This window comes from Eucyclogobius newberryi, unplaced genomic scaffold (genome assembly GCF_026437365.1).
Source record: "Eucyclogobius newberryi isolate DKJ021-1_F unplaced genomic scaffold, fEucNew1.0.hap1 SCAF_10, whole genome shotgun sequence".
Taxonomy (NCBI): domain Eukaryota; kingdom Metazoa; phylum Chordata; class Actinopteri; order Gobiiformes; family Gobiidae; genus Eucyclogobius; species Eucyclogobius newberryi.
The window spans coordinates 34431443-34444107 of NW_027315724.1; the positions used below are offsets into that span (position 1 = coordinate 34431443).

Below are 12665 nucleotides of genomic sequence, written 5' to 3' on the forward strand. Positions count from 1 at the left end.
AACCTTACCCTTTAACCTTTTCCTAACCATACCCTTTACCCTTTACCTAACCTTACTCTTTACCTAACCTTACCCTTTACCCTTTACCCTTTTCCTAACCTTACCCTTTACCCTTTTCCTAACCTTACCCTTTACATAACCATACCCTTTACCCTTTTCCTAACCATACCCTTTACCCTTTTCCTAACCTTACCCTTTTCCTAACCATACCCTTTACCCTTTTCCTAACCATACCCTTTACCCTTTTCCTAACCTTACCCTTTTCCTAACCATACCCTTTACCCTTTTCCTAACCTTACCCTTTTCCTAACCATACCCTTTACCCTTTTCCTAACCATACCCTTTACCCTTTTCCTAACCATACCCTTTACCCTTTTCCTAACCATACCCTTTACCCTTTTCCTAACCTTACCCTTTTCCTAACCATACCCTTTACCCTTTTCCTAACCTTACCCTTTTCCTAACCATACCCTTTTCCTAACCATACCCTTTACCCTTTTCCTAACCATACCCTTTACCCTTTTCCTAACCTTACCCTTTACCCTTTTCCTAACCTTACTCTTTTCCTAACCTTACCCTTTACCCTTTTCCTAACCTTACCCTTTACCCTTTTCCTAACCTTACCCTTTACCCTTTACCTAACCTTACTCTTTACCTAACCTTACCCTTTACCCTTTTCCTAACCTTACTCTTTTCCTAACCTTACCCTTTAACCTTTTCCTAACCATACCCTTTACCCTTTACCTAACCTTACTCTTTACCTAACCTTACCCTTTACCCTTTTCCTGACCTCACCCTTTACCCTTTACCTAACCTTACTCTTTACCTAACCTTACCCTTTACCCTTTTCCTAACCTTACTCTTTTCCTAACCTTACCCTTTAACCTTTTCCTAACCATACCCTTTACCCTTTACCTAACCTTACTCTTTACCTAACCTTACCCTTTACCCTTTTCCTGACCTCACCCTTTACCCTCCTCATTCTGGACTCCCGAGTTCCCCAGGACCACATGAACGCAGCAGGAAATACATGGAGTGTGGGTTTGTCACAGTCTTGCATATGTGGAGCCACGTGAGCGGGGCCCGCATCATGCGAGGGCCGCACATGTGGGGCTGCATATTAGCGGCGTAGTCGTAATGTTATGGCTAATTAGTGTATTATATAGTTTGGTATGTACATCATGTCGGCAAGGTTACATTGACTCGTCTGTGTAGATCACTCGAGAAAGCGTCCCATAGCAGCCACCATCACACCGTTATACTCTGTTTGGTTGTTGCATGTGAATAGACAATACGTTTGCGACTTCCTTTTGGTGCTACAAACCCTGAGAAACAACCACCTCCGTGTTTAAAAAAAACATCTTAAAAATCGTACAAACACTCACAGTTACAAGAGACCAATTTGCAGGCAAACAGTACAACAGTCATGACGGTCTTTCCCGGTCGTTGGCCACAAGAGGGCGACACTGCATCACGTTTCAAACTCCTCAACGACGAATTTTGTCGGACACGAAATTCCACATTTTTGGCAGGCACGACGCAACTCCACTGAGCCACAGTTCATCCGCTTTCATCGCCCAGAGGTGGCCTAAAACTGCATATCATTTATATGTTTGTGATGGCTGAGGAATGTTCAATCAATTTGGTTATTCTGGCATTGTTATTGTCAGCTCAATTCAAAGAAACACGTCAACTAAAGCTGGTGAGACGATGTGCATCCTAATTTATTTAACTGTGAAGTATTGCAAAATAAAGAGAATGAGTAAATTATGTGTGAAATATCTGCTACGTTACAAAAATAGATGATTCAAAAAGTGAAATAAATGTAGAAAAATATATAGATCAAATGGATATGATGTATGTACACGATAGCGCTGTGCAGTCATTGAGATGGAGCCTGGGTCGAGGTGAAGAGGACAGAGACCATGTCCAGAGAAGATCCTGGTCGGGTGTCGAGACGTCTTAACTGATCCACGGTTAAGTTCTGCAGGACTTAACCCGATCTACTCTTTTGGAGCGATGATGATCTATTTTAAAATTTGATTGATCCCGGCCCGAGCTGGTTAGGGTCCGGTCCTCGTGGGTTCTGTCACCAGACGGAGCACTTCTCCAGTGGGTTCATGGGGGAGCCTCTGGGACAGTGGAACACTCTGGAGAACTCGTTGAACTGGGACACGCTGCCGATCACTCTGTAAGAAGACAAATTCAACTGTGGTGAAATCCAATCATGTGTGTATGTATGTACTGCATACATGTATGTACTGCATGCATGTATGTATGTATGTACTGCATGTATGTATGTACTGCATACATCTATGTACTGCATACATGTATGTACTGCATGCATGTATGTATGTATGTACTGCATGCATGTATGTACTGCATACATGTATGTACTGCATGCATGTATGTATGTATGTACTGCATGTATGTATGTACTGCATACATCTATGTACTGCATACATGTATGTACTGCATGCATGTATGTATGTATGTACTGCATGTATGTATGTACTGCATACATGTATGTACTGCATGTATGTATGTATGTACTGCATACATGTATGTACTGCATACATGTATGTACTGCATGTATGTATGTACTGCATACATGTATGTACTGCATACATGTATGTACTGCATGTATGTATGTACTGCATACATGTATGTACTGCATACATGTATGTACTGCATGTATGTATGTACTGCATACATGTATGTACTGCATACATGTATGTACTGCATGTATGTATGTACTGCATACATGTATGTACTGCATGTATGTATGTGTGTATGTATGTACTGCATGCATGTATGTATGTGTCTATGTATGTACTGCATGTATGTATGTGTCTATGTATGTACTGCATGCATGTATGTTCTGCATGCATGCATGTATGTATGTATGTATCTATTGATGTATGTGTGTGTATGTGTGTGTGTGTGTGTGTGTGTGTGTGTGTGTGTGTGGGACATGGGATACAGGGCTCAGAACTGGGATTGTTCCGGGTAAAAGGGGGCGCCTGGTCACCCTAGCTCTTTCTATTAGTTTGTCCTTTTTGCAAAACTGTCTTTGTGAACAATCAGAAAGAAATCAGATCATGCACATCAGATGCAACTGTTTACGTGACATTTCAATAATCTGGTAACTCTAGAAATCAGATAATGGTCAGATTTTTGATGTGCATGGAAACATAACCACAAACAAAAGCTCTTCCTTAAAGCAGTTTGTGTGTACATACATACATACAAGCACTTTATTATTGTGTCTCCATGAAGAGAAACTCCTTCTAAAGTAATGTAAATATTGAGTCACACTGCTCTAATGAGCTCAAAGATCGTTAATGTTCATGTGCAGAGCAAAGATCTGATCATTATCTGATTTCTGGAGTTTTCAGATCGTTCAAATGTCAAGTAAACAGTTACGTCTGATGCGAGTGATCTGATTCTGTTCTGATTCTGTTCTGATTCTGTTCTGATTGTTTTGACGAGGAACATTCTTAAAAAAAAGGACAAACTCATTTATGCAAAGACAAAAATGATGAAGATTCATTGCACTTTGTCTTCTAATTTCAAAAGTTGCTCATAAAATAAATAATTCATCACAGTTTGTACACGTAAACACACCAAAAATATGTAATTATTCTACTAATCTCGCCAAGTCAATGATAGAGGTTAAATGTTCTTCTTCTGTCTCACCTGTAGTGCTCTGGGGCGTGTTTGTCCGTCAGCAGCTGTAAGTAAATGGACTGAGATCTCCTCTTCATGCACCAGTTCTGACCACAACAACAACAAAAACATCAACAGTTTTCAGTTATAATTTTACACCTTTAAATACCCTAATACCTTTTGTCTTGAAATTATATTACTTTTAACTAAACCAGGTCCAAACCATATCCAAAAGGGATTATACCAGATCCAAACACATCTAAACTGGGATCATTCCAGGATTCTAAACCCGGATTATAACCAGGTTCAAACCAGGTCTAAACCAGGATTATACCAGGTCTAAACCAGGATTATACCAGGTCTAAACCAGGATTATACCAGGTCTAAACCAGGATTTTATCAAGTCTAAACCAGGATTATACCAGGTCTAAACCAGGATTATACCAGGTCTAAACCAGGATTATACCAGGTCTAAACCAGGATTTTATCAAGTCTAAACCAGGATTTTATCAAGTCTAAACCAGGATTATACCAGGTCTAAACCAGGATTATACCAGGTCTAAACTAGGATTATACCAGGTCTAAACCAGGTCTAAACTAGATCTAAACCAGGATTATACCATGTCTAAATCAGGATTATACCAAGTCTTAAATAGAACTAAACCAGGAGAACACCAGGTCTGAACTCGTAAGTATCATCAGAACCATAAGAATTCATCAGCAGAAGTTCTTGCCCCACAGTTTGACAAACGTTGGCCTAATCCATGATGTGAGATCTTGGCGTGCAGTTTGTACCTGGGCGAATGCGATGAACAGCAGCTGCTCGTGGGTGTACTTCAGACCAGGGAGGGGTCTCTCAGGACCGTGCTCTCTCACCCACTTCTGATAGGCCTGGAACAGACAAACACAAGACCCTCTTATACTCGATTTTCTTATTCTCATCAACGTAAGACCTGGATGAATGAGAAAAACACTGTAATGGAACATTCACTGACATTTATACTCCATCCATCCATCCATCCATCTTCTTCCACTTATCCGGGGCCGGGTCACAGGGGCAGCAGTCTAAGCAGGGACTCCCAGACTACCTGCTCCCCAGACACTTCACCTAACTCCTCCGGGGGGATCCCGAGGCGTTCCCAGGCCAGCCGAGAGACATAGTTTCTCCAGCGTGTCCTGGGTCTTCCATGGGGCCACGGGGCCTAGCCACCCGGAGGAGGAAACTCATTTCGACCGCTTGTATCCGTGATCTTGTCCTTTTGATTATTACCCAAAGCTCATGACCATAGGTGAGGGTAGGAACGTAGATTGAACAGTAAATCGAGAGCTTTGCCTTTCGACTCAGCTCCTTCTTTACCACAACAGATCCGCCTGTCAATCTCACGCTCCATCCTTCCCTCACTCGTGAACAAGACCCCGAGATACTTGAACTCCTCCACTTGGGGCAAGGACTCCCCACCCACCTGGAGAGGGCAAGCCACCTTTTCTCTGTTAAGAACCATGGCCTCAGATTTGGCGGTGCTGATTCTCGTCCCAGCTTGTACCTTCCCAGTACCTTGGAGTAGACCTTACCCGGGAGGCTGAGGAGTGTGCTCCCTCTGAAGTTGGAACACACCCTCCAGTCTCCCTTCTTGAACAGAGGGACCACTATCCCGGTCTGCTAGTCCAGAGACACGGTCCCCGACCGCCACGCGATGTTGCAGAGACGTGTCAACCAAGACAGTCCTACAACATCCAGAGACTTTTGGTACTCAGGGTCTCATCTACCCCAGGAGCCCTGCCACCGAGGAGTTTGATAACAACATCAGGGACTTCAGCTTGGGTGATGGACGAGTTAGCCTCCGAGTCCCCGGTCTCTGCTTCCTCTTCGGAAGACGTGATGGTGGGATTAAGGAGGTGCTCAAAGTATTCCTTCCACCGTCCGACAACATCCCCAGTCGACCCGCACCATAAACAGTGTTGGTGAAGCACTGCTTCTACCTCCTGGCCTCCCCAACTCCTCCCAGCCCCGGGTTTTGACTCTGCGACAGCACAAACTGCGGCCCGCTTAGCCTGCCAATATCTGTCAATGACCTCAGGAGACCCACAGGCCAGAGTGGCCTGATAGGCCTCCTTCTTCAGTCTGACGACATCCTTTACTTCCGGTGTCCACCACCGGGTTCGGGGGTTGCCGCCGCGACAGGCACCGGAGACCTTGCGACCACATCTCCGAGCAGCTGCATCAACAATGGAGGCGGAGAACATGGTCCACTCGGACTCAATTTCCCCAGCCTCCCCCGGGATATGGGAGAAGCTCTCCCGGAGGTGCGAGTTGAAGACCCTACTGACAGAGGGCTCCGCAAGACAGATCCTCACAATGTGCTTTGGGTCTGCCAAGTCTGTCCAGCTTCCTCCTCCGCCAGGGGATCCAACTCACCACCAGGTGGTGATCGGTTGACAACTCTGCCCCTCTCTTCACCCGAGTGTCCAAGACACGCGGCCGATAACACGACAACAAAGTCGATCATTGCTCTCCGGCCTAAGGTGTCCTGGTGCCATGTGCACTGATGGACACCCTTGTGCTTGAACATGGTGTTCGTTATGGACAATCCGTGGCTAGCACAGAAGTCCAATAACTGAACACCGCTCGGGTTCAGATCGGGGAAGCCGTTCATCTCGATCACCCCTCTCCAGGTGTCACTGTCATTGCCCACGTGGGCGTTGAAGTCCCCCAGTAGAACAACGGAGTCCCCGGTTGGTGTGCTGTCCAGTACCCCTCCCAAGGGGTCCTAGAAGGCCGGGTACTCTGCACTGCTGTTCGGCCTGTAGGCCGCCACAACAGTGAGCTGTCCCCCACCTGAAGACGTAGCGACCCTCTCGTCCACCGGGGTGAACTCAAACACGTGGCGGCTGAGCTGAGAGGCTTTAAGCAAGCACACACCAGCCCCGCGCACACACCAGCCCGCCGCCTCTCCCCACGAGCAACACCAGAGAAGTGGAGCGTCCAGCCCCTCTAGAGGAGATGGGTTCCAGAACCCAAACTGTGCGTGGAGGTGAGGCCGACTATATCTAGTCGATACCGCTCAACCTCCCGCACAAGCTCAGGCTCTTTCCCCCCAGCGAGGTGACGTTCCATGTCTCTGTGTCCGGAGATCTGGTCGTCGAGGCTCCTGCTGTCGACTGCTGCCCAGATCCCACTGCACCGGCCCCTTACAGATCCTACTGCAGGTGGTGGGCCCACGGGAGGGCGGCAGAAAGACCCAGCCACCAGGCGCTTGCCGTCAAGCACCCACCCCGGGCCTGGCTTCAGGATGGGGCCCCGGTAATCATACGGGGCTTCTGAACATTTATACTCTATAGATTGAAAAAGGAGGCGTGCTCCGTTCACGACTCAAACATACCTACAAGGCCTCGACCCTGAGCCAGTGCCTGAAGCCCCTCCCCCTCTGTGGACCTGGTATGGGACATGCAAATGTGGACACTGCAATCATTGTGACAGTGTTGCTTGTATTGAATGTTTTTTGTTGTTGCAAAGACCAGATGGACAGCTTTTCATGTGACACAGCTCCAAAAAAGTTGTCATAGAGTAACACAGGACAAAGGGAAAGTATAAAACAAATGAAACAAAAAAGCTTTAATTAAACACAAAGCCCAATAATGTGGGCAATATTTTGTTCCCCCCTAAATATAGGGGAAAAAACAAAATATCGTTTTAGACTTATAGAATAACCTCGACATTTTTTTGTAGTTTTTCCTGGCCGAGAAGGAGAGTCTAAGGACAGAGGACCCTGGGACATCCTCCCTCGCCACCACAGACATTGTTGATTCGGCCCTCAGAGGCGACTGTTGTTGTGATTTTGGGCCTCACAAAAATAAATTGAATTGAATTGAAATGATCTGAAGTGTGTGACTTACGAAGTAGGAGAGCTTGAGTCCTCCCATGTCAGCGATGTTCTCCCCCAGAGTGAGGCGTCCGTTCACCTGCACACATGAAATACACACGTGAAATACACACATGAAATACACACATGAAATACACACGTGAAATACACACATGAAATACACACGTGTAAAATACACACACATGAAATACACACGTGAAATACACAACTGTAAAATAAACAACTTTGAAATGGAACCACAACAACAACAACAACAACAACAACAACAACAACAACAACAACAACAACAACAACAACAACAACAACAACAACGACATAGAGCATAGAGCATAGAGCATAGAGCATAGAGCATAGAGCATAGAGCATACAGCATATGCCTTTGTTGTTGCAGTGTAAAGTAAAGTAAAGTAAAGTAAAGAGTTTTGAAGTCTATTCTGTACTGTCCTCGGGCAAGATGGAACAAATTGATTGCAACAAAAAAATAATATTGATTAACAGAAGAGAACATTTTCTCCGCTTTTAAAATGTGTTTTTTCCCCTTTTTTGATAAGATCTTTGAAACAAATTATAGTTGAGAGAAATGCTAGAGATGGGATTGATTCATATTCTTTAAATAACCTTTTTGAAAACACTGAATGGAACAGCCCACGTGAGCTCCATGAGAGCGACCCACAGCAGTTTGATTATTAGACTTATTAGACTTGTCTCCATGGTGAATGTTCAGGAGTCTAGTTTTAACTTATTTCCATAGAATAAGGCAGGAGACTTTCCACCTCCTGAAAGTTACACAGTGTCACATTAAAAGCGGCTGCATGTCATTTTTTACCCAGAAAACACTTTATTTCTACCAGTTTTATCTCTTTATGAATCTACGTTTATGCTGCCGAGTCGACTGACACTTTTACTATTCACTATGAGTGTCTCTTTAAGCCGGCTCAATTTGATTTTGAGAGATCAGGTTTGATTTAATTCATGTAATGCACATCCATGTGTTTCCATGGTTACAAGAGTTACAAGGGACGAGGCCTCTCGTTTGCTCTCTGTTTGTGCTGTTTGTGTCATTGTCCAACCTTTTCACAATAAAACCATTTCTGCAGGTGGTAAATGCTGCAGCTTTTATGTTGAAAGTGTTTCGTTGCTTTCACCAAAATGGAACAAAGCAAAAAGATGTCACTGGGACAGAGCTCCTGCAGCCGCCGCAGAGGTGACAATGTGCCGCTGACCCACCTCCAGGGTCATGACCTTTTTCTCCTGTGTCGCTAAGGAGAGATCCTGCCCAGACTCAGCACTGGCACCGCGGGCCCCGTGTGCGAGTGACACAGGAGAGATGGGCCACGGCCCCTCGCACCACGTCCTGCCCACATCCTGTGAGTCCCGATGGCCCTTCACCTTCCAGCAGAGCAGTGTGTGTGGGACATTCTAGATCCAAGTGTGGGGCAGGAGGAGAGAGCATGGACTGGACTGAGCAGAGGTGAAAGGACTTAATCACTGGGAGATGAATTAGAAAAGATGAATTACAGATGAATGTGTGGATGCTGTCGAGCGTCGTCCATGCACACACTACACGCAGGACACTTCCTAACACAAAACCCCTTGAAATAGATGTAAGTCCCGGGCTCTTGCTCTGCCCCACCTTTTGGTTATAGACTGTGAAGTTGTCGTAGAGTTTGACGATGCACTCGGCCTTTTTCTGGAACTGCCTGTAGGAGTCCTCGGTCCACCACTGCTGCAGGTTCCCAAAGCGGTCGTATTGGCCCCCTGGAGACATGAACCATTTCAGCACTGAGGCCAGGAGAGGGCAGCAGCGGGTTAGCAAAGGGCTCACACAATCTGCACCTGCCAGTTACAGTCCACAGAGCTGCCGCTGTGTCATGACCAACTGTTACTGACAAAAGTTTGGCTCAGTCAACTTTTAATGGGCTTAATTTGGAAAGTTTGCAGCTCTTTGGACTCTAAACAACAGTTGAGATTGTGTTCTTAAATGACAAATCTCAGAGGTGGAATAAGTAACCTTTAAAATGTCTCCAATAAACACAGTCGAGTGCATAAATGTTACTTTCCACTTCTGGGATAAATATTAGTTTTAAAACACACACATGTGAGTAAATGAACATAAAACATGAACAATGGGTCTTAAATTATAAAATGACAAACTGGTAATCAGGTAATCTTCCTATATCTATTTAAAGGGGGTCATTTTGTGGGGTTTTAACCGTGTTATAACAGTGATCTACCCAGAATCTTATTATTATCGGATTTTTAGAGTTGTCAATAGTCAAGTCACCTTATTCTTATCAGATGTTGGTGTTTGCATGTCGTTTAAATCATCTTAAATGTCCTGAATGTCACTGAACCCTCACCATTAGTTTACTCAAGGCGTTTTTAATTGTATGTTCACCTACCCCCTGACATATATATATAAAATCCACTGCTTGATATAGTGAAATGCAACTATGAAGAGGCTCAATGCACCCATTTATGTTAGTTTACACCAAGTAAGAATAAACTATTAAGTCAAAAACATGTTTCAAAATGATCTGTTTGCCCCGCCCCCTCCACGCTCACACTGCAGGTCGTGACACACGATTCAGATGTTTTTTTTAAGAGGTTTGTTCCCTTTACAGATAAAATGCCTCTCAGTTTCCATGTGTGAACAGCCCCGAAGTGTCTGATGTGGAGACGAAACAGGACAAAAGCCGGAGTCGTGCTGATGTCACATCACAACACACACTATAAAGAGGAAGCAGCATTTAGCCAGCCTGTCGTCCTCTTTTCTCTCTTTACATTTTGTCTTTAATTAGCACAAGTCCATATTTTATCTTTGACACAACCATTTCACTTTTCACTTTCTTTGCTGCGGTCGTCTGGCAGGCTTTTTTTTTTAAAGATTTGTCTGTTTAATTTGTCTTTCTCGATTAGAAGACAAGTGGCACGTGTTGTGTTTCAGCGCAGTGGAAGTCGGATGAACCAATGTGACCAGCGCGTTCAGACTGCAACGACCGATCGGATCACATCAGGTTCGGTGCATGAAAGTGGCCTGCGTCGCGTTCGAGAAAACTGGAGTGCGTGGGCTGTTCACAGTGCCATGAAAAAAAATCAGATCTCAGGTCACATTTGGGCTTTTCTTTCACAAACAGCTTATTTTACGGTGCGGAGTAAAAGGTGTTTTCCCCCAAACTAGAACGCATAAAAGTCCGGTATGAGGCTGTTAAAGTAGTTTAGTCGGTGTGATTGGTGGGTTTGGCGTTGGTATGGAACGATTGGAAAGAGTTAAACGGTTCTCACCCCAGTCGTCGTATCCGTGTGTGAGCTCGTGCCCGATGATGGCTCCAATACCGCCGTAATTCAGAGACCTGTCGCAAAAACAGAAAACAGAGATGATCGTAAACAAAACATATTTTACAAAACTTATAAATATCGTATTTTCCGGTCTATAAGTTGCTCCTTTTTACATAGTTTTGGCCCAGGGAGTGACTTATACTTCAACTTATATGTGATATTATTCATTATTTTCACACTGACGACCACAAGAGGGCGCTCTAGGCTCTAAGCGACGCAGAAGAAGAATCCGCACTTCCTCTTCCTCTGGAGTTTGTGGAGTTGTTTAGAAGTGACACAGAGGAAGAAGAATTCAATGGATTCAGTGATTTGGGGTAAAACTGATGCTTTGGTAAACTTGTTAGCATGTTCTTTATGCTATAGTTATCTGAATAACTGTTCATATGTTACGTTAACATACCAGACACTTACATACGTACACCTATTCACCATGTTATTATTTTAAATTGCATTTTTGGTCTTGGATTTTATCAAAGAAATACATGTTTTTTGCTTCTCTATTATGGATTTTTTGGTGCGACTTATACTCCGGAGACACTAATAATCCAGAATATGTAACCAGTAACATGCTCAACATACACCGGTCTGATGTGAGGGAAAGTGCAGTTCAGCGAAGGTCTGATCGAGCAACTAACTTTCAAAATAAAATCCAAATGAAAACGTAATGGCAGTGGCTTAATGCAGAGGAATGTAAATGCCGTTCTATTGTGTAACTAGTAATTATAAAGCTCAATACAATTACTGTGTTCAGTCAAAGGCCATTTGTTTGGTACGATGCAGCAAACAAACAAGCTTGAATTATTACCTTCAAATGCAGAGTAAAGTGGTTAAATGATGGGATAAACCATTAAAAAACCCTTTTATGTGCCACGTAGTGAATGTATAGGGCCATTTGTCACCACCTATTCTGAAAAACACTGGTCTATGTAGCAGACCAGGAATTATCTGCATCAAAACAAAGACATATGTAAATGATGATTATTCTGAATTCACTGGACAGGCCGTTCTCACACTCGACCCTGAGCCCGGCCACAAACTGGAACCAAACCCAGGAGTGAAAATTTAAATTATTGCAGATTATGAGCTCTTTTTGTTATCGTGAATCATATTTTATCATTTCTAACTCTCCACGACTGAACAATGACTAAACTGGACACAACCACCAGATGTAGTTGTTTTCACTACTTTTTTAATGTATAATATATTGCATTTAACAAGTACAGTTTATGGGTGTATTCCAGCAGGTAAAGTCTTATTGAACAGTTTTCCTTCCAAGACTAAACAACGACGGAAACACTGACTAAACTGCAGCTAAACAACTGAATTACGACAAAAAAATGACTAAACAACGACAAAATAACAACTAAAAAACGACTAGACGAGGACTTAAAAACACCTAAACCAAGACTAAACTAAGACTAAACTTGGAGTAAACCAGGACAAACTGGTTGTACATGTCCAAGACTAAACGAGTACTTAATCAGGACAAATTCTAGACTAAACAAGGACAAGAACAGAACCAAACCTCCACCAATACCGAGTATGGCTAAAACCAGGACGTGTGTACAGGACATGCAGGTCCAAATGTCCCGTTACACTCTCCTCGTATCAGACGTGTGTACAGGACATGCAGGTCCAAATGTCCCGTTACACTCTCCTCGTATCAGACGTGTGTACAGGACATGCAGGTCCAAATGTCCCGTTACACTCTCCTCGTATCAGACGTGTGTACAGGACATGCAGGTCCAAATGTCCCGTTACACTCTCCTCGTATCA

At 44.1% G+C, this 12665-nt stretch overlaps 1 protein-coding gene across 2 annotated transcripts in view; it reads right to left on the reverse strand.

The window, feature by feature from the left end:
- Positions 1-2072: 2072 nt before the first annotated feature.
- ecel1 (endothelin converting enzyme-like 1) overlaps positions 2073-12665 on the reverse strand; it is an 87688-nt gene continuing 77095 nt past the window's right edge. Inside the window, exons 15-20 of one of the 2 annotated variants that reach the window (XM_072455725.1) lie at positions 10836-10903; positions 9184-9308; positions 7564-7629; positions 4465-4560; positions 3700-3776; positions 2073-2189 (exon numbers count right to left, since the gene is read on the reverse strand). In XM_072455725.1, coding sequence (XP_072311826.1) covers positions 2090-2189; positions 3700-3776; positions 4465-4560; positions 7564-7629; positions 9184-9308; positions 10836-10903 — 532 coding nt within the window. In that variant the 3' untranslated portion in view covers positions 2073-2089. Of the gene's footprint in view, positions 2190-3699; positions 3777-4464; positions 4561-7563; positions 7630-9183; positions 9333-10835; positions 10904-12665 lie in introns of both variants that reach the window. The other variant, XM_072455717.1, reaches the window with a different exon arrangement.